The sequence below is a fragment of the Hesperophylax consimilis genome, chromosome 19 (assembly GCF_061612785.1).
Source record: "Hesperophylax consimilis isolate HC1 chromosome 19, BYU_Hcon_1.0, whole genome shotgun sequence".
In the NCBI taxonomy this organism is placed as follows: domain Eukaryota; kingdom Metazoa; phylum Arthropoda; class Insecta; order Trichoptera; family Limnephilidae; genus Hesperophylax; species Hesperophylax consimilis.
In genome coordinates this window covers 19155972-19178691 of record NC_142854.1, presented here as the reverse complement: position 1 = coordinate 19178691, position 22720 = coordinate 19155972, and the positions used below count along the sequence as shown (strand labels likewise).

Genomic DNA, 22720 nt, shown 5'->3' with positions numbered 1-22720 from the left:
AGTGTAATATAATTATATATGTAGATACAATCATATTGAGTACATACTAATACATTTAAAAATGTTGATCAATGAACACCTGTCTAGTGGCATTTCCAATATGATTGATTGGGGCTACTTGTTCATTTGGGGCTACTTCCATGAAACCACCACCACCTGCTTCTGTTCCTGCACCCTCATCATGTTCTTCATCATCATCTATTCCAAATTACAAATCATAGCATTAGTACATACAAAACTCTAATGTAAGGAATGTCTAAAAACTGACATATTATATTATGTTTCATTTTAACACATATTTTATTTTGAGTTGTTTTCTTACCTAACTGAGGATCATTCATATCGATGGCAAGACAATGGAAAACAGCAAGAGCTACGATAGTTGTCTTGATGGTATCGAGAGATCCTGACATACCCCGCAGCAGGCAACGAAATCTCTGTTTCCATACCCCAAAACATCTCTCCACCGTGTTGCGAGTAGATATTTGAGCCCTGTTATACGCCACTTCTCTGGGGTTTCTTGGGTTCCTAACTGGGGTGAACAGATATGGTGTACAGGCATAACCTCCGTCTCCCAACAGTCGTCCGTTGAAGTGACCTTCTTCAAACCTCTGCTTGATGGAACTTTCCCGGAAAATACGAGCATCGTGAGTACTGCCTCTCCAATGAGCAACAATATCCATAATTTTTAGATCTGCATTGCACACCGCCTGGAATGAATTTATTCATGCAATCAATGTTGGTTAATGTTTATATTTCAGACACGTATTGAGGTTATCACTTTACAAACCTGGACATTTAAGGAATATATCCCCTTCCTATTGATGTAATATTGGCCGGCATCACCCTTAACTTTCCTTTTCAAAACGTTTTATTCCTTGGAACTTTGCAACTGTTGATTGTTGCTCTTCAATACATTGTGGCATTTTAATGTACTGTGGAGCAAGGCGGGCAAATGCAGTTGCGACCCTTTTGGCAATACGGGACATTGTCTGTTGACTAAATCCATGTAAATCTGCACAATCATCTTGTATCTGCGAAAAAAATGTTATAATAATTTAAAAACTGTTTAGTTATCGATTTTGCTGATTTGTTTCACAGGAATGCAACTATAAACACTATCCTTACCTCGTTTCTGCCCCAGTATCGTATGGCACAAAGAACTTGGAGATCGGTAGATATTTTTCCACCCCGTTTGTTATTGACATGCAAATATGGCCGTACCAAATCGATCAAACGTCTCATATTTGCTTTGGTGAATCTATATTTGGACCTAAAATCTCCTTCCGTTAGCGCCGTAAATGGGTCATACCGCTTTTTGTATGTTTTCCGTGCCCGTGGTGGATGAATACGGTCAAGATTTGCCAAAGCTCCAGTCAAAACGTCAAAATTGTCAAAGTCAGCCATTTCCGAATTTAATACGCTCATAATACTGCCTAATCCTGCTCTTCGGGTGGGTTAAATCTGACGTCTGCTAATACGGTCAGATTAGGCAATGCGCATGCGCGCGAGTTGGCGCTATTATGAGTAAAAAATTCACTTAACCTGTCCGTATTATCGTAGTGTTTCGATTATGAGTAAGGCTGTATATGGACAAAGGTACCCACTAGCTGAATCTGTGTCGTGAATCTGTGAAATCATGAAAATTAACTAGAGAAAATCGGTAAAGCAGTTCACTTCCAACATAAAGTATCTGAAGTGTCAGATACAAGTAAAAATGTATCTAGATTCTGATACAGTTATAGAAATATAGCTAGATACAGATATACAAAAATGTATCTAGATAATGTATCTAACCAATAATTACTGTTTTTGTAGGGTTCTGTTATTTTTATTTATAGTAAAACATTGTGGCTTGTTTTCAGATTCTGAAACAAGTGAAGGCAGTCCTTCAATCCACCAGCCCACCTAAATACGTTATTACGTCTCGGCAACCGGAGAAGCGAGCCACAACCACAGCAGAGACAGGAGATCAACAGGCTTGTTGAAGCTGGAGTTTATCAGTACGAGATGTGTCTCTATTGTTGGAGCAATTTATTAAACATAAATTTCAGGATGGGGCAGAACCTGATCGGCTCAATTCAGGGTTTATCTGTCATGTTTTTAAAGGGGTTGTTCCCTCAATGTTTATATTTTCTTTGTGTGGTGTAATTTATTATTTTCCAGTTATAAAATAATATCAAATTTGTATCAATGAATTGCCCGACTTTCTTCATTGCTCACTTATCCTTCAACATGCTATATGGCATCCAAATTTTCACAAAGACTCCAAATAATGCTAGTTTTACTTTCCCATAGGTGTACTGTTTTGTAATGTAAAAAGATTAGATACTTTGAGTATAAATAGGCCTAGTACGAATCTGTACAAAAGTTGAACATAGGGCCTACCACAAGTCTTTTACTGTCCAAAAGTTAATGATATTTGCAGGAATTAAAATGTGGTTGCCATACCAAACAGTCTTTATTAAGGCTTTGGAATCGACTTTATGATATTGGCCCTATAGTAATGTAATCTAACCAAATAAAATCAAGGTGCAAGAATTGTATGAAACGAAAGATGAAAATTAGCTATTGGCTGCTCGGCAATATTCGGAAATGCTCGGCCGTGACGTCACAAAAAATATCTGAGCGGAGAACCAATTTCAAATAAAGCGCCGAAACACTTCACTTCGGGTATGCTCGGATATGTTGGCCACGCCCCCTGTCGACTAGTCGCTGTGCATATAGCGACTCCCGACGTACTTATGTTGCATGCATAAAATTTGTCTAAATATTGACATATCTATGGTTAAATAGACCAATTTGGATCGATTTAGTGAGTGGTTTATTTATGATTGCTTCCCTCTCATCAGTTACAGTTGCACCGTCTTTCTAAAGTAATACCATATAAACTACATAACAATTATGTAAAATTTATACCACTTGAGGTTATTTCAACCACCAACACAATTTTAAAGCAAAGATTTAAAAATTGAAGTGCTTCTAATTCTTTGTGACGTTTCTTCAACGCCTTGAAATTGACTACCGCGCTTTGCCGTGCATGTAAGTTAGTTCTAATTATGTTAACAAAGTAACACTTAAACTCGTAAATTGGTGCTTGTTTATTGTAAGAATATATCGCCAAGCACTCGATTGATTAGTTTTGACAGCGTTATAACATATTAAGCTACCCAACACTTACCGTGTAAACACGTGACAGATGAGATTAAATGTGTTTGTTCATTGTTGATTTACGGCCGCTGTCACACATTAAAACCAAGTGACTAGTAAGTTCATCTAATTACCCCGAGTGAACATCATATACATTTTCAAAACAGCAAACTTATTTTGTGGCACAATTAGCTGTTAGTAAATTCTAATGAAATCCGAATTGCTTAAGAATCTTATTGGTTTTTTCAACAAAAAAAGTGATTCAAACTCTCTGATGAATATTTTTTATGATGTAGATAAGTTTTGATACAGACGTTACTTATTTTCAGCTGAGAATAATTACTATCCCATCAAAGGACCCTATCACAGTAGAGCCATGGATCTTCCCATCCCAGATAATGTTAGCTTCAAAACTGAACCATGGTCGCAGGAAGAAGGCTCAGGTGAAAAACAGGCGTTTACTGATATAGAATTCCACCTCCCCTATGTGATGTTGATAAAAAGAAAATTTTAGGCCATTAGAAAATAACAATTATTATCTCTAATTGCAACGGCAATTATAGTAATATTTTATCTCGTAACTGCATGTTTGACATCTATTTCTTTATATAAAAAATAACTACTTTACTGTATCTCTATCTATTCGATATAATAAATCTATCGAATTACGGATTTTCATATCAGAAGCCTATCAATTAGTTATTATGTTATTATTCCAGGTAGCATTAATGTGGAGACTGTACCCATCAAAGCAAAATCAGAACCCCGTGAAGAAGATGGAGGGGCAATCACTTATGCGAAAATAAACATAGACCTGCCAGATATAAAAAAGGAATGCTTAGAGAAGTCTGGAAGTATTCTCGAGACTGCAGGTAAAAACGATTTTCGTTTTTCTGAATTCGTTTTAATAATTATCTAGTTATTAGAGATACGTACATATTGCGTCATCTGCCATCTTTTTAAGACATGGTAACGGACCTGAAGACGCATCCAGAAGAAAAACCTTATTTATGTACACACTGTAACTACTCATGCTCATGCAAATCACATTTAACAGCCCACTTACGCACCCATTATGGAGAAAAACCGTATCCATGTTTCCATTGTAACTACTCCTTCTCACGCAAATCAAATTTAACAGTGCCCATTCGTAACCATACTGGAGATAAATCTTATTCATGTTCCCATTGTACTCACTGGCTCCAGATGGTTGGGAGCAGTAAAATTGTTGGTTGTCGGGAATAACATTTGTAAGTCACATCGTGATAAGTTTAACACTGTGTAAGTTTGATATTGAAATACTTTTATGGTTATTTCAACAACCGGTTCCTACTTAAATTGCCATTTCCCTTGTTTTTATTCCATTTTCATAAAGGTCGAAAAAAGAAGCAAGAATATTTAAAAATAGAAGGAAAAAGCAAATGTCTTTTGTCGGATTGATGTTATTTTCCTCTTTGCATATCGTTGTATAGTGATAAACACAATTTGTTCAATTTTATTTTCTTGTTAAAAATTACAGATCATTAGTCCAGTACCAATCGATTTGGTACGCAATATTTTTGGTCCATCTCGCTGGTTGTAGAACAATCGGTTCTATAAGTAAGATTTTTGACCGGTCGGTGGCCGAGTTGACATCGCGCTTGGGTCCCACCCAGGCGTAGTGTGTTCAATTTCTCGACTGGCTCCATCCATCACAAGTACAAGTACTCACGCAAGTCACATTTAACGGTTAACTTACGCACCCATACTGAAGAAAAACCTTATTCGTGTTCTCATGTAACTACTTACGCTCACGCAAGTCAAAATTAACAGTGCAATTTCGCACTCATACTCGAGAAAAACTTCATTCGTGTTCTCATTGTGACTACTGTTGCTAACACATGTCAGCATTAACAGTTCACTTACGCATCGATTCTGAAATTAAACCTTATTCATGTTTCTACTGCAGCTTTTCATGTTTTTATCAGGGGAATTCGAAACTTCACATTCTTACCCATACTGTAGTAAAACGACATAAATGCTCGCATTGTTACTTCTCCTGCAAAGGAAAATCACATTTAAAAGTGCACTTACTCACCCATACTGGACTTAAACCTTAATGTTCCTACTGCAGCTATTCAGGTTCTGTAATTGGAAATTCGTAAATTCCATTTGGAAAAAACCTAATTCATGAGTTCCCATTATAATTAAACCTGCTCATACAAGTCAGCGTTAACAGTGCACTTACGGGATTAAAAACTTATTCATGATCCTACCGCAAATATTACTGTTCTCAAAAGGATTAAAAAGTAGGCGTAAACTTTAAAGGCACGTTTTTAACCATACTGGAGAAAAACTATATCCATGTTCCCATTGTAAATTTATATAGTCAAGTTTTTACCCATACTTGCCATAAAAACCTTATTCATGTTCCAACTGTAACCTTTCCTGCTCACTAAAGTCACACATCATTGTGTGTGTGTACGTATATAGCGTGCACCCATACTGGAAATTAATCTTTTCCATGTTCTGACTGCAGTTATTCATGTTCAAGAGGAGTCAGATTTTGACCCGCTGATGAGAAAAGTCATTCATGTTCCGACTTAAATATAAATGGTTTCAGAAAGAATAATTAAAGCATCATATTCGTACCCATATAGCATGAAAACCTTATTCATTTTTCGAAGAAAAGTTCTCTTTACTGTTTATCGCTTTGTGATGTCATTTTTATTTGTTTCTTTGATTTACCTTTGTAACAATTAAGTTTGGTTATATGTTTGAGTTTTATTTGACAGTGTTATTATTATGAATAAAAGTGACTACATAAATAAGACTATGGGCTTTTTACAAGGGTATAATTTTGAAAATAATCAGAAACACCCTTTTAATAAGTTTCAAGAGCTGGTAAAAGAAGCGGTGACACATTTGTTCGGTTTATATCGTATTAAATAATAATTATAGTTGAATCTGCTACATGCTAGCTCTTCGCTCTTCGATCGCCGCAAGTAGCAGCACCTGCCGGTCACTTAATTCTCGCCATCAGCGTTCCGCGCGGTAAGAAACGGAACTAATGGCCCACGCCGCCAGCCCTCGCTCGCCGGCCTCGTCCTCTTTCGGAATCCTGACCTCAGCATGTCAATACGCTGCTTCGGGTTGTGGTCCCGCGATCCCAAAGCAATCCGGATTCAAGGGAATATCCAGACTTACGTCTTGAAAATTACACTAAAATCCTTGCCTTTTAATAAAACGACTCCTGGCCGAACTTCTCACCGAAACTAACTCGCACGCACATGTTTCAACGTTTACGTTGCACATAGACAAAGGCCGCCTAAACTTCGCTTAAGAACCGACTTAAGAACAATGTAAGCTTGACCATCTTATCACCTTTCCATGTGCTTTAATAAATTCAGTTCCGATTTTGTAACTTAAATTTAGATTGAGAGATTGAACTTAGTTAGGATTATATTTTGTACCCGTAATATTTTCCGTGCCCCATGAGTATAAGATGTGTTCTATATGATAATCCGTTGTATGTTGTAACGTTGCCTTTTGCTATAATATAACGTGGAAATATGACTCCCATGTCTTTACTGAACCCCTTGTATGGTTCGGAATGATAGTAGCAAAAAATGATAGCTGACTCCACCCCTCGAGAGATAATCGATATGCCTTTATAAGAGCTACCCTTGTAATGCTCCGGGATATAACCCCTGATGCCATCTATGTCGATCGACTTATCTTTAAAGTTCGTATTTAACTTGGTCACCGGTCTTACATTTTTAATTTTAAGTATATTACACATTGTAAAGATGATATATTAAATTTGTTAAAGTAATTAAAAATAACAAAAAACCAAAACTTTGGTCTTTTATGAATAAGTAAACCAAACCTAATATGTCAGTCGTTTCTAGTTGTAGACATATTCAATTAAGCTGTTCATATGTTGGACTTTATTTTAAGAGTATTTTAATGACTTTCATAATATCAAAACTATCAGAATAATTCCACAGTTTGCTCATTAAATTACGAAGTTCTTTCGCACGATTGAAATAATGCTAAATAAATTCTCAAGATTTTTAGAGTTGGTATTTATAGATAATGTCTAAATAACGACTTCCTACTTTGCTCATTAAATTGATCAAAATTATCGAAACGACTACTTTTTTCCAATTTAATATATTTGTTTAAAATTATTAATTTAAATTATTATTAATAATAATTAATTAATTCAAAATTAAACAATTACTTTGTAAACATCACTTATAGGTAAATACTTAATGCCGACCGGGTTTCGCTACAACCGTAGCTTCATCAGGGCAGTATAATAGGTAAATACTTAATGCCGACCGGGTTTCGCTAGAACCGTAGCTTCATCAGGGCAGTATAAGTTATTGTTTAATTTTAAATTATAATGTCACATCACAAAGTAACCGCTTCATATGAAGAAATTAATTAATTATTATTAAAAATAATTAATTAATTATTGTATGCTACTTAGTAAGGAGTCATATCTATAATTCCACCGTTTAAAAAGCCTAGTAAATTCTAATGATATTTAAGAGTTGCTATTTCCAGATAATATCTTTATTTCGTCTACCTACTGTTCTTATTTTATAATCAAAAAAGATTTTTTTTTTTTTTATTTTTATTGTTGATACATTTTTTTTTACAATATTTCATATTTCAATTTAGTAATGTTGGCCTCACTGGGTTGTTTACCCGTGCTGAGGCCCCCATTTTATAATTTAAGAATTTATACATTTAAAAATAAAAGAAAAACAACATTAAAATAAAGATAAATTTAAAATAAAAATAAAGATTAAAAATAAAAGAAAAATATCAAAAGAGAATGTAAATCGGTATTTATAATGATATATGTGTTTGTGCGTGTTGCGTGTTTTATATCTTTTTGTGTGTTGGGTGTATATGTTTTATTCTTTTATGTTATAGAATTTTGGTAATATTGTCTTTTTGTTCTTTAATCCATTTTTTTATTTTGTGTTTGAATTTATTTTTATTTTCCTCAATTTTTGTTTCAAGTGGAAGACTGTTGAATGCTTTAATAGCGTGGTATTTATGGTGTCTTTGTCCAAAGGTAGTGTTTACCGTCGGAGTTTTTATGTTTTCTTTGTACGCTTGTCTGACCGGTCTATTAGTGATATTTTGTGTTTGTTGGGGTTTGTTTTTTTGGTCGAAAATGTAGTTTAGTAGTGTTTTAACATATAATTGGCGTATATCAAGTACGTCACAGCTTTTAAATATTTGGTCTGTGTCGGTTATTTTATGTTTTTTGAGTATTACCTTTAATATCGTTTTCTGTGCGATTTCTATTTGAGCGATAGCTGCGTTTGTTGCTCCTCCCCAAGCAATTATTCCATATTCTATTATTGATTGGCATAGTGCATAATATATTGTTTTCAATTGTTTTATTTTATATATGTTTCTTATGTTTAGGAAAATGTGTATTGTTCTGAGGAGTCTATTTGTGATTTGTTTGATGTGATGTGTCCATCTAAGATTATGGTCAATTACGATTCCTAGATACTTTATTTGTTCTGTTTTTTCTAGAGGGGGGCAATCGCAGATGTTGGTGTTTATGCATTCGTGTATTTTTATGGTGTTTGTATTGTTTTTTGGCTGTCCTGTTTTAGTTATGCTGTACGTTGTGAATTTTGTTTTCGATATGTTTAGTGTGAGTGTATTTGAGTCCAACCATTTTTTCACTTGCGTGATTCCTAGATTCGCTATGTTATAAACGATAATTGGATCGAATAATTATTTCCGATTTAAAATTACATATTATTTCGAAGTTGAATACGAAGATGGTTGATATTTGAAATGAGATGTTACTGCGGCTCTGATTACCAGATACTTATGCGGAAAGTTAATTTTGTAAACGGTTCTTCAAAAAGAAATAAAAGAAACCGTGGGTAAGTTTCAAGAGACTAGTGACTTTTTTATTTTCGATAAATAGTGCAAGAATAAACCAGTTCCACAAAAAAATATCAACGGTTCCAGTGACATAAATGTAGCCGGGAGCTGGTACAGGAATATCGATCATCTCTACGAACGGAAACGTCAGGATTCAGACAAGTCAGAATAATGTGTCACAGAGTCTCCTTTGCTTCCTTCTCGTTTGTAATTATTGTTCCGTCTCCCTAAAATAATATTGTACGAACTACACAATAATTGAAATTGATCTGCTTTTCCTTTTTTGATGACGTTTGTTCAACGTATTGACCGTCATGCTTTACCCTGTTTGTAAAGAGGTTCTATTTATACTAACTAAGTAACACTTAAACTCTAAAATTGGTGCTGGTTAATTGTAAGAATATATCGCTTGACACCTGTTAGATCAGTTTAAAAAGCGTTCTCGATATAACACGAGAGTATTTGAGAGAGCTTTTGTTACATTCCTTTCTTATTTTTAGCTGAGAATAATTATCATCACATGACAGGACGCTATCACAGCAGTGCCATTGATTCCAACCCAAAGAATGTTTCCATCAAAACTGAACCATGGTCACAGGAAGAAGGCTCAGGTGAAATGGCCTATGGGGATGTTGTAATCCACCTCTCGGATGTGAAGAAGGAATGTTTGCAGTATGCCCAGAGTGTTCAGCCAACAAGTAAGTTGCATTGCATATCACAGAAGTGTTTCCGATGCAAATAATCAGAACAGCTGCTTGTTCTTTACTTCCCCTCTTGTCGTCCATACTTTTACTAATTATAATAATAACTTATTATGCTCGCAAACAGTTCTTAATTCGTCAAATGTATCCTCATCATATGTTATCTTTAAAGTAAATAATTGCACCTTCTGTAATCCTAAAATTCTGTCCTCACAAGAACGTAGTGACGTTTGACGTTTGACGTTTAGTATGTACGTCTGTAAATTTTTGTACTTTCCGTTTCCAGTTCAAGATAGTATTCAGGTTAGATTCTATCAATTGAAATAATCAAAACTATGGTACCTACCTACCTTACGAAAACTGTATAATTCCTTATTGGATATATAAAAATGACATTTAAAATAATGGTTTATATTACGTACCTACTTGCTACTCAATATTCTATTTTTATTATGAAATTATTTTTTCGGTTTATTGAATTAGAGGTTTTTTTATTTCGATCATATTTACATCTATTTAAATAAAGAAGTGTTTGTGCTTTTGATATCTATTATTCCTAGATTGATGACATTTTGCACACTTAACCTTCTAAACAAGTTGAAGGCGACTGTCTACAAGATGTTTCTAAAATCTATCCCTTTTTCTCACCCCTTAAGAATTTTGCACACTCGATGTCCAATATAAGATTTTTTTGACCATAACAATTTCCTTTTCCGTTTTGTTTTATGATTGCTATTCTTATATAAATCATGTACGATTACCATAATACGGGTATGAAACCTAGTATGGTAGTTTCAAACGTCACCAATTTTTTTTTTTAATATTTATAAAATTTAAAAAAAAACGTAAAAACTACCGTTCAAAATAAAACAAAAACTGGGTGTAGCCTGGCCGACGCTGGGTTCTTCAGCTAGTATAATGAAAAATGCTAAATTCTCGTGTGTGTCTCTGAACCTTCAATGAACTCTAGAATTCCTGCTTTGAATTTATCTTTCGTTTTTAAAATTGTAAAAGTTTGTTTAATAAGACACTCTTACTTAATATGTTGATTTTGTGCATAACGTCGTGAACAACCAAATGCCAAAATATTTTTAGGCTGAAATTGTTTTTAACAGAGATGTTCATAATTACGAAACCAGAAATGTATATAGAATTAGATTTCCACATATTAAGAAATCAAAATCACAGAACTGCCCTGTTTTTAACAGAGATGTTCATAATTACGAAACCAGAAATGTATATAGAATTAGATTTCCACATATTAAGAAATCAAAATCACAGAACTGCCCAATTTACAAAGGACTAAAGATGTATGATGAAATGCCTGAAAGTCTGAAGAATGAATGAATTTAAAAAGAAGTGTTATGTTTATTGTAAAAATATTTAAAGTTACAAAATGAAATATTATCTTGTTTATATTCAAATATTGTATAAACTTACACAATAAATAATAAAAAATCTTTAAACAAACGGTAAAGAACCAACCTATATAAATAAAATAAATTAATATTTTCGAAGGAAGCAAATACTTTGGGGTGTGACATATTGAATGAAAAAAACATACACTTAGTAAGACACAACTTTATTTTTTAATCAATAACGATAACCAACCGGGTTTCACTTGTCCCAAGCTTCTTCAGGGCTAAATATCAACAGTTGATAAAGTGGTGTCTTACTAAGTGTATGTTTTTTTCATTCAAAATAAATTAACGTGATTTTATTATATTTTCCATTTTTAATATTTGAATTATAATGTCCCTTCTTTTTCACGGTATTTCATGTTTAAGCTAATTCAATGAACCGTTGATATTAGACATAGATAAATTAAAATTTCAACAACTTAACGCCGTATCCATATTTCAGATATAAATCGACTTAATAAACCTATCCGATTATTATTAATGTATGTATGATGGGAATTCCAATGAGCTTACTACTGCAAACTTCAAGTATCTTATCAGCAGGATCTTGATTGAACTATATAAAACAATCTAAAATTATTACAAATAATCATACACATAGCGCTCATGTCTCTACATATATTGAAAATGAATTATTTGTTGATGATGGTATGCTATACAAGCCAATAAAAGTCTAAACGATTGTGTCAATTTACAACATGAACATTTAAACAATATATCCACCTAATGCCAACAAAATCAACTATTGATTGTTTTTGTGTTTAATTCGTAGAACTCCATTTAATTTTTTTTTTTTTATAAATTTAATTTAGATTAAATTTGATAATATTATTATTAAGTTCTGCAAGTGTTTTAGTTTTTTATTATTGTGACAGCTGTTTCGGCTTACAAGGCTTACAGTTTGAAAATGGCCTTGTAAGCCGAAACAGCTGTCACAATAATAAAAAACTAAAACATTTTCAGAACTTAATAATAATATTATCAAATTTAATCTAAATTAAATTTATAAAAAAAAAAAAAATCAACTATATCTAAATGTTTCAAAATGTCATCACATTGTCTTGTCGAGAAATAAAAATAAAATATTATTTAATTATTCTTTTAACAACAACAACATTGTAACATAGCAACAGTCTCAAATATTCGTGATCTCGGAAAATCCTTGATAGTAAACTACAATGTAACCTACATAAACATCAAATCACAAATTAAACTGCTTAAATGCTAGGCTTCATCATAAGAAACACAAAACTTTTTAATAGCATCGATATTATTAAGCAACTCTACTTTGCCTATGTACGAAGTCATTTGGAGTTTGCATCAGTTAATAGGTCTCCATTTTACAAAATCCACACAGACAAAATCGAAGCAATTAAAAACAAATTAATAAAATATCTTTGTAACAAGTCATTTGTAAAATTTAATAATTATGCAGAGGCAACTTCATACTTAAAAAATGATTCAATGTTTGTACGGAGGCATCATAAGGATGCACTATTCCTGTATAAAGAAGCCCAGAGTTGCTAAACAAGATTCCATTCAATGTACCTGCGCGTTCAACACGCTCTTGTGTCCTGTTCAAGGTTGATCAAAGCAAAACAAACTCTTAGCATAATTCTTGCCTGAACAGACTATGCAATAATTACAATAGCGTATTATCCAAGGTTGATATTTTCAGTTGCGAATTTACCATATACAAGAGGTCCATAAAATAATATTTCTCTGATGGTTTATGAATAATGTTTATGTCTCTATTGTTTAAACCAATTATGATTTTACTTATATCTGCATCCTCTCTCCATGGCTATAAATGTATGGCTTTGTAAATTATTCGTTTTATATAATCTTTTGTTTCGCATAATTTTTTTAATTCATATTCCTTTCTCATAAATTTAATTTACTTATTCAATATTATGCTGTCTCAGAAGAGGTAAAGTCACAAGGAGGAAATCCATAATTGGTTTTATTTTACTATATAATACTTATGTACAAACTAATTAAATGTAAACTGTCGATTTCCCGAAAATGAATAAATATTAACATTTTATTGATGTTCTGTTTCAGGTAGCATTAATGTGGAGACTGTACCCATGGAACAATCAGGACCCCGTGAAGAAGATGGAGGGGGAATCCCTTATACGGAAATAGACATAGACCTGCCAGATATTAAAAAGGAATGCTCAGAGCAATTTGAAAGTATTACCGAGACTGCAGGTAAAATGGATTTTTTTTCGTCTGAATCAGTTTTAATAATCTTATCGTTTCATTATAGATACCTACTTATTGAACTTTATTTGTCATCTTTTCCAGATGTGATAGTGGTCCCGAAGACACATGCCGAAGTAAAACCTCTTTCATGTCTCCACTGTAACTACTCCAGCTCAAGCAAATCACATTTAACAGTTCACTTACGCACCCATACTGGCGAAAAACCTTATTCTTGTCCCCATTGTAACTACTCCAGCTCAAGCAAATCAAATTTAACAGTGCACTTACGCACCCACACTGGCGAAAAACCTTATTTATGTGCCCTTTGTAACTACTCCTGCTCACAAAAATCTTTTTTAAAGAGTCACTCATTCACTCATACTGGGGAAAAAGCTTATTCATGTCTCCATTGTAACTACTCTTGTTCACGGAAGTTTGTTTTAACGGTACACTTACGCACCCATACTGGAGAAAAACCTTATTCATGTTCCTACTGCTCTTATTCGTGTTCTCAAAAGGGACATTTAAAAAGTCACATTCTGACCCATACTGGCGAAAAACCTTATTTATGTCCCCATTGTAACCAATCCTGCGTAAGCAAATCGCATTTAACCGTTCACTTACGCACTCATACTGGCGAAAAACCTTATGCATGTCTCCATTGTAACCATTCTTGCTCACGGAAGTCAGATTTAACGGTACACTTACGCACCCATACCGGAGAAAAACCGTATTAATGTTCCTACTGCAGCTTTTTATGTAAACAAATGGTACGTTTAAAACGTCTCATTCTTACCAATACTGGCGAAAAACCTTATTCATGTTCCTACTGAACTTATTCGTGTTCTAAAAAGGGACATTTAAAAAGTCACATTCTGACCCATACTGGAGAAAAACTTTATTCATGTTTCCCCATTTGTAACCAATCCTGCGTAAGCAAATCAAATTTAACAGTTAACTTACGCACCCATACTGTTGAAAAACCTTTTTCATAATCCCACTGTAACTACTCTTTCACAAGCAAATCACATTTAACACTGCACTTACGCACCCATAATGGCGAAAAACCTTATTCATGTTCCCATTGTAACTACTCCTGCTCACGAAAATATCTTTTAAACCGGCACTTATTCACTCATACTGGAGAAAAACCATATGCATGTGCCCATTGTAACTACTCCTGCTCATTGAAGTCAGATTTAACGGTGCACTTATGCACACATACTGGCGAAAAACTTTATTTATCTCTCCATTGTAACTACTCTTGCTCACGGAAGTCGGATTTAACGGTACATTTACGCACCCATACTGGAGAAAAACCTTATTCATGTTCCTACTGTAGCTATTCATGTACTCAAATGGAACATTCAAAACGATACATTCTTACCCATACTGGAGAAAAAGCTTATTCATGTCACCATTGTAACCACTCCTGTTCTCGGAAGTCAAATTTAGCGGTACACTTACGCACACATACTAGACTGATTTAATTTTTTTTAAATTTCTTAGTAAGTAATGTATGTTTTATAATAAAGCGCCACTGTAAGTGTCAATGTTCCTACGTACAAATCTTAATTTTGTTTTGAATAATCAGATTTAGCAAAAACTAGAATCGTGCTTTTCTATATACTCGGCTCTATTATGGCTCGTATTAAGTCTACCGTTGAGAATATTCTTGCTTTTGTCAATTTATGCGAAAAATCGTGGATATGTTCAAAAGGGTATTTGTCTGGGATCGTAGTCGCGTTCAAACCCCTGTTATACCGAAAAGGGCGTCATTCTTCGTTGTGTTTCTTAACCATGTGTAATGGGCTGGCCCAACTACTCTTTGACGGCCGACACATTCCATGCTCCATAAAGTATTTAAATTATTTTTTAGCTGCTTCCAAAAGATCCGGTGCCAGCTTGCGGGCTCAATCTGTTACAGGCGTTGCCCTTGTTTCAATCACATGTGTAACATTATGTTTACGAACATCTGGAGTCTTCATGTCGGGTCGTGCAGTGCAGGGTATTTATTTTAAAATGTCTCAGTATTTCTGATTAGCAGATAACGTCGAGATGCCGGATGAGGGTCCTTGAGAATTCATTCCTCCAATCTGTAGTGGACTTGTCCGGTAATGTTGCGTTCTTTAGGTTGTATTTTTCGTGATCCTGCTTGGCCTTGGGAGTACGGATACCTCAGCACCGGTGTCGATCAAAAAATTTTCTTGCCTTATGAGTTCATGGATGAAGAGACGACATGTATGTTGAGGACAATCGCACGTCTCTACTGCGGTTTTCCGTTGTTGGTTCCCGACTTGTTGCTATTAAAAATACATGGTTTAATGCAATAGTACGATTTGTCAGCGAAATTTTCATGATATTTGCATTAGCCTTTTGAGGTTTTGTTGGTTTATATTGGCCTACGGCATGACCTGGATCGAGGTCGTCGCGCGGAATTCGGGTACGATGTAGATGGATGACGTCATTCTCGGCGGGTGCTGGGATTGCTGTTTTCATAATAGCTTTGAGCCTGTCCGTGACCATCTCTTCGAGTCGTTTTGAGTTGTTTGACTTCGAGAGTGAGTGACGCAATTTGCTCTTGCAAACTCTGGAGTACAGCACACACGTTTAAATCTACGTTCGGAATGTTTTCACTACGCTGTTTCTCGTCTTCTGTTCCACATTGTGTTTTTGGTATCCTTCCAAAATTTTATCTGCTGCAGACGCAAGTTGTAACAGGTTGTCATCGGGTAGTGCGGCCAATGTGGCCTTGACCTGTTGAGGTTTCCTTTGCAGCCGAAGTGTGAGCAGCGAGTTCATGCATGAGTTGGAGTAGTCCAGACGGTTTCCTGTCATCAAGCTGTAGTCCGGTTAGAAGACGAGTGAGTAGGTTTTCTTCAGAATCTTGTAATCTCTCGATGAGTGCTGATTTGAGAAGTGTGTACTTGTCTGCTGCAGGGGGATTTATGACGACATCGCTCACGATTCTGAGGGTGTCCATATCCAAAGCGGCAACAATAATGTTTTTTTTTGTTTTTTTAATTTAATGAAAATCATATTTAATAATATAATTATTAAGTTCTGCAAGTATTTTTGGTTTTTTGAATTTTTTAAAATTTGATTTTAATTAAATTTAAAAAAAATAAATTAAATGGAGTTCTACGAATTAAACACAAAAACAATAAATAAAAAATACTATAATGTTATATTTGGTGAGGTCATCCTTGACTCTTGAGTTTGAAAACTGGCTTTCAGCTTGTGCGAACCAAAGTACAATATTGTCGCGCCAGCAAACGGGTAGTTTAACCCAGAGTTTATGACTATATCCATTGTGGGATTATTATCTCCGGTTTTGTACGATGTCTGGGTGTCCTCAAACGACACAGATGCTCGTTCTGCGGTGTTATTTTAGCTGGTCTGCAGAAATTGTCGCGTTCTGCTGGTGCGGTGGTTATCTGAAATTGAGATTTTTTCTTTTGCACCAATTTACGGCTCCTTTCAAATCAAATCAAATCAAATGAAAAATTATTTATTGTAAAATAAAAATTACAAAAGGTGTAGCTTATGGGTAGACCCCATTTCTTCCAGCTAACCACATTTATTTAATTACAATGTTTATATAATATTATTTGTTTTATTATAATAATTACAATGTTTATACAGATAAAATAACAATAAACCAATGAAAAAAAATAAAAAAAATACAAATATATATACCAATAAAAATAGGCGTTTCATTTACGTAAGGTATTCACTCAACGTGTAGTGACATTTATTAACAAGGAAAGTGTTTAGTAACGATTTGAATTTGTGTGTATCTTGTATTTGTTTAATTTTATGTGGACGGTTGTTATATACTTTGATGGCCATTTAGTATGGTCCTTTTTGGAATATTGTTTTGTTTGCTTTTGGTATTAGTAAGTTTTCTGTGAGCCTTGTAGCGTATTTATGTGTTGAGTTTTTTAGTGGGAACTTGTCTGTAGATGATCGCACTAACATGCATAACTCCATTATATATATATATATATATATATATATATATATATATATATATATATATATATATATATATATATATATATATATATCTGTGACTGTCAGAATTTTCAGATTTTTAAACATAGGTCTACATGAATCTAAACGATCAGAGTTTGTAATTTTTCTTATGCATCTCTTTTGTATGATGAAAACATCTTTAGCGTTTACCGAGTTTCCCCAAAAAATAATACCGTATTTTATTATTGAATATACATAACCATAGTATGCGGCTATTACTGATTCGGTGTTTAATATTTTTTTCAAGGTACCCAGAACATAAGAAAAACTACTGATTTTTGCTACAATTTTTGAGACATGTTCTTTCCAGTTTATGTTTATATCTAATTCTATTCCCAGTAGTGAACAGGTTTGGGAAGGTTCGATAATATTATTATTAATGTTTACATTTATATTAATAGGTGTAGCTTGCACTGGACAAAATTTTAAAATTTGGGTTTTGTTGTGTTGAGTGATAGATGTTGCGATAACAGCCAGTTTGCTATTAATAGGCAAGTCTCGTAAACTTGTTTGTTAAATTCGTCAACGTCTCCATTACATTCAAACAACAAAGCGGTGTTTCTTTCAAATCCGTAAATGGTGTTCAGGAGATATGGGAGATTGAAACGAGTGACTGCACGGTTGATGTTTTGATTTGTTCGTGAGGACGATTTTTACAACTACGCAGAAATACTAATCTAATTTTTTTGAATAAACGGCTCTACAAAGTATAAAAATGAAGCTAGACCTTCAATGTCCCGCATACGGTGTTAGGAAGCGGTAATGCGAGCGCTTACAGGTACTAGTCTAAGAACAACACAGAACAATAAACATCAAACAATCGGGTAACAAGTGTCAGGCAAATAGTTGGTAGAGGGAACCCACACTCCAGTACCTGTAAACACAAAGAAGAAATAAGTGACATAATAGAGTGACGGGGGAGTTTTGCCGAACCACGACTAGCAGTCCTGTTGAGAGATTGGTGGCTGTTGGGGCGACTGGCGCAGGTCAGGACTTCCACACCCCTTAGCCGACCACCCGGTGGAGCCCTGAAGATAAGTATGGGAAAAAGAGGGATAAACCCTAAAGAACCTAGGGGAAAGAAGCGTCAGGAGGTCGGAGGCAGGGTGGAGGTTACCCCAATCCGCACAGTCGCCCCTCTGACCACCAACGCTCCTCAGGGGTGGCGCAGGTGATTGGCGGAGTCCACGGTAAAAAAAGGAAATAAAAGAAGCTACAGCAAGGTATGCCGGGACGAGGCCCGTTGTCCAACCCCTATTGGGGAGAAGTAAACAATACAAGACACACAACGGAGTTCAATTCTAGCCTGTAAACTCGTTGCCGTTACTGAAAAAAGAAAAAAAAAAACGAAAAAAAAATACATATAAAAGAAGAGAAAAGAAAAGAGAAAAGGAAAACAATAAACAATCCAAAAGTGCCACTTAAGGATATCGGTAGATTAAGTAAAACAAAGTAGAAAGTGTAAAAATAAAATCTGCATAGTCTGTAAAGAGGACAGCATGTGAAGTATAAGATAACAAAAAAGTAAAACATAAGAAAAGAAAACTGAAAATAAGAGGAAAAATAAGAGACATGTTATTTAAAAGAAATGTAAACGAAAGAAAATCATCTGCAGCAGCTGGTACAGTAAGGAAAGAAAAATAATAAAAATAAGAAGAACAGAATAGCATAAACAATAATCGGAGAATTGTAAAAAAATTAGTCATGGAGCAGGAGCAATACACCAGGGGTTCTCAGTTATCACGCTAGTCAGCGGCTCTAAGCTCAGACCATCTCTCAACCCAGATCCTAGTAAGCTTCCTCAGACATTCGAAATTAACTCTGTTAGAAACAAGATCGGTGTTCCACACCGGTCTAATGGGGACATTCAGACCGTCTATCATTTCGTCTCTGGCATCCTTCAAGATCTCACAGTGCCACAGAATGTGCTCGGCCGACTGGTAAGTATTGCCACAAGCGCAATTGGGATGGGTAGACAGGGCAAGGCTGTGAAGCCTCCCCCTGAATTCCCCATGTCCTGAGAGGAGCTGCGTCATGTGATGGTCCAGTTTGAGGAAGGCCCCTTCCATTCTGAGTTTAACTGATGGGAAGAAGGAAAAGGTCCATCTTCCCATGCTCGACCTATCCCAACGGACCTGCCACTTTTTAAGCGAAAGGTCCCTCATCGTTCGAAGCAGTCCAGGGAGAGTTCCCGGTCCACCTGGTGTCAGAACGACACCAAGATGGGTTGCCGGGGATCCTCTGGAAAGTCTCTGCTTGGTTAAGACTTCCCTAATCTCCAGATCGATTGGCAAAATGCCGGCCAAAACTGGCAAAGCGTCAAAAGCAACAGTACGGTATGCGCCAGATAGTGCCAGCAAAGAAGTTCGCTGGCCCCTAGTAAGAGCGAGGAGTATAAAGCAGTTATCCAGGCGGTGCTCCCAAACAGCGGCAGCATACGAAACTTGCGCAACGTATACGCCCCTGTACAGAGCACGTAGTGCCGGACTGCGTAGTCCCCATTCAGCGGTGGAGAGTCTCCTCAGCTTTAGGAACAGCGCCTGAGCCTTGCTTGAAACATCTTTAACATGAGCCAGAAATGAGGACGATCGATCGAGTGTTACACCTAGGTACTTGACCGTGTCTGCAAATTTGATGTTGGTGTCTCCCATCCGGATGGTAGGGTTTCTTTTTCTACTGAGAGAGCCCTTCATCAGGAGACCCATTGTCTTGTGGGGAGCGAAGGTCATCTTGTTCCTCTCCCCCCATTTAAGGAGGGTGTTCAAACCATCACCAGCCTTTTCTTCAATTTCCTTTCTGCTGTTCCCCGAGACAAGATACATCTTATCATCCGCGTAGTCGATCATGATACATCCTTCAGGCAAGGGTAACCTAGAGGAGTCGTCAAAGTCAATATTCCAAAATTCAGGTCCCAGAACGGAGCCCTGGGGACAGCCCATATTTACTTCGCGTTCTATAGTAAAATCACCATGGGATATCGAAACAGTTCGTCCCGATAGGTAGTTGTCAACCGATTTGAACAGGCGTTTTGGACAATTCCTACTTTTAACCTTTGTGCGTATCATGTCCCACCACGCGAAGTCGAAGGCACCAGTTATATCTAAGAAGATTGCTACAACATACCTCTTTGTGCAGACCTTCACCCAGTTAAGCGCAAACAAAATGGCGTGCACAGTGGATTTCCCCGGACGAAACCAAATTGAAGTTCACTGGGCGGTGATAGTGTACTGCGAAGACGCTGCGGAATAAGTAATTCCAGGATCTTACCGAGGACTGGGAGCAAGGTTATCGGGCGATAAGCCTTTACATCGGTGAGTGGTTTGCCGTTCCCTTTAGGTATAATCCTGAGCACGCCCCTCTTCCATTCAGGTCTACAAAATATTTTCCATTCTGGACCGTACGACCGTTTTATCTGTGGTCGTCTGTGGTTAAGATGGTGACAAAATGGGGCCATACAAAAATCCCGAAGATATTGATCTAGAGAGTGGTTTATTTATGCAGGTGTCCGACTACTGCAGACTACTGTGGACGCAGGGGCATTTCTCTCAGTTTTGGCCTTGAAACTCATTTTAAACCGCCACGCCCACCTCAAAATTCTTATAGAAAACGAATAATATGGCTAAAAGTTCAGATCTCATTGGTTAGAGCAAAAGGATTGGTTTGATCTCTCGCTCTCTACCATAATGACTCGTGTAACAGAAAGAGATGACGAAATTTTGCCGTTTGACAGTTTTCAAATCATTCCAACAAAACGAGAGTGGTTTATTTGTACACGCGGGTTGTCATTTGCTGCCGAAATACTATCATTTCACGTCGAAAATATTGCTTGTTAAAGTTGTTCGAGATAAAAATACAATATAAGCCAGTATAGTGTTAGCGAGTTACAAACATATTTTATTCAACCTACCTACGTAAGTTCAAGTTTAAAGTGAATTGACAGTTTTTAGGTTATTACGTAACGTACTTGGTCTTCCTCAACAACGTATAAATGTTATTTATTATATCGACCAACTTATTCATGTTATTGATTAGTGTTATCATGTATTGTCTTATTGTTTTGGTGAAATTAAAGTTTTGAAACATATGTAACAATGAGTTCAAAATAGGCAGAAAAATGTCGGACTTCATCGTCGTACTGTCGGTCAATCATGTTTTGGAATTTTTCTTGTAATTTTGGGTTTCTTCTTCTCAGATTAACAAGTTTCATCTTAAGGAAATAAACTGTAAAAGTTCATTTTCTTAGTCAGATGAAAATAAAAAAGTTTTCCCTCGGAAAACATTTCGACATTTTTCTGCTTCAAGGACATTTTTATTTTTATAATAGTTTTTTTGGGCTAGTGAGTGAACAGAGTAGGCTGAGAGCAATTATGTTGTCTATGGTCACATCTTTTTTAAATGGCCTTGAGTTTCCTCTACCTTGTCTACTGCTTTGCTCCGCACGGTAGGTACTGCTTGTATATCTGTGGTTAAGTACTGTATAATTCCGTTACATACAAAAAGCCCGAAGATATCGATCTAGAGAGTGGTATATTTATGTGTGGACACCAGTTGTCAGACCAGTCAGAGTAATGTGTCACATAGTATCCTTTGCTTCCTTCTCGTTTGTTATTATTGCTCCGTCTTTCTAAAGTAATATTATACGAACTACACACAACTTGAAATTGAACTGCTTCTACTTTCTATGACGTTTCTTCAACGTCTTGGAATTGACCTTCGTCCTTTGCCTTTTATGTAAGTAGGTTCTATTATATTAACTAAGTAACACTTAAACTCGTAAATTTGTGCTTGTTAATTGTAAGAATATATCGCTCAACAACTGATTGATCAGTTTAAAATGCCTTCGCGATATAACACGAGAGACAGACGAGAGTACACGAGTTTGATCATTGTTCATTTACGGCCGCTGTCAATCATTAAAACCAAGCCTTAATTAAGTTCATCTTACCTTGACCTTGTCACATCAAATCTTTTTTTTTCCTAACCTCAAAAACGGCAAACCTTTTTTGTTGGACCATTAGTTTTTAGTAAACCCTGAATAAATGAGCATTGCTTACGAAACATGTTTTTTTTTGTTATAAATAAAAGTGTTGATTATTTTTAATTATATTAACGGTTCAAAGAGAAAGGTTTTGTTACAGATTTTACTTGTTTTTAGCTGAGAATAATTACCATCACACGACAGGACACAATCACAGCAGTGCCATGAATCCAAACCCAAAAAGTGTATCCATCAAAACTGAACCATGGTCACAGGAAGAAGGCTCAGGTGAAATGGCCTATGAGGATGTTGAA

The 22720-nt window shown here is 35.6% G+C and overlaps 1 protein-coding gene across 1 annotated transcript; it reads left to right on the top strand.

Annotated features, from left to right (window-relative positions):
* Positions 1-2919: 2919 nt before the first annotated feature.
* On the top strand, positions 2920-16179 carry LOC149414952 (uncharacterized). Its single transcript, XM_089642948.1, has 6 exons — positions 2920-3042; positions 3480-3593; positions 3870-4022; positions 9561-9758; positions 13247-13396; positions 16169-16179. The coding sequence occupies exons 2-6, from the start codon at positions 3527-3529 to the stop codon at positions 16177-16179; spliced, it is 579 nt and encodes a 192-aa protein (XP_089499074.1). The 5' UTR covers positions 2920-3042; positions 3480-3526.
* Positions 16180-22720: the final 6541 nt, after the last annotated feature.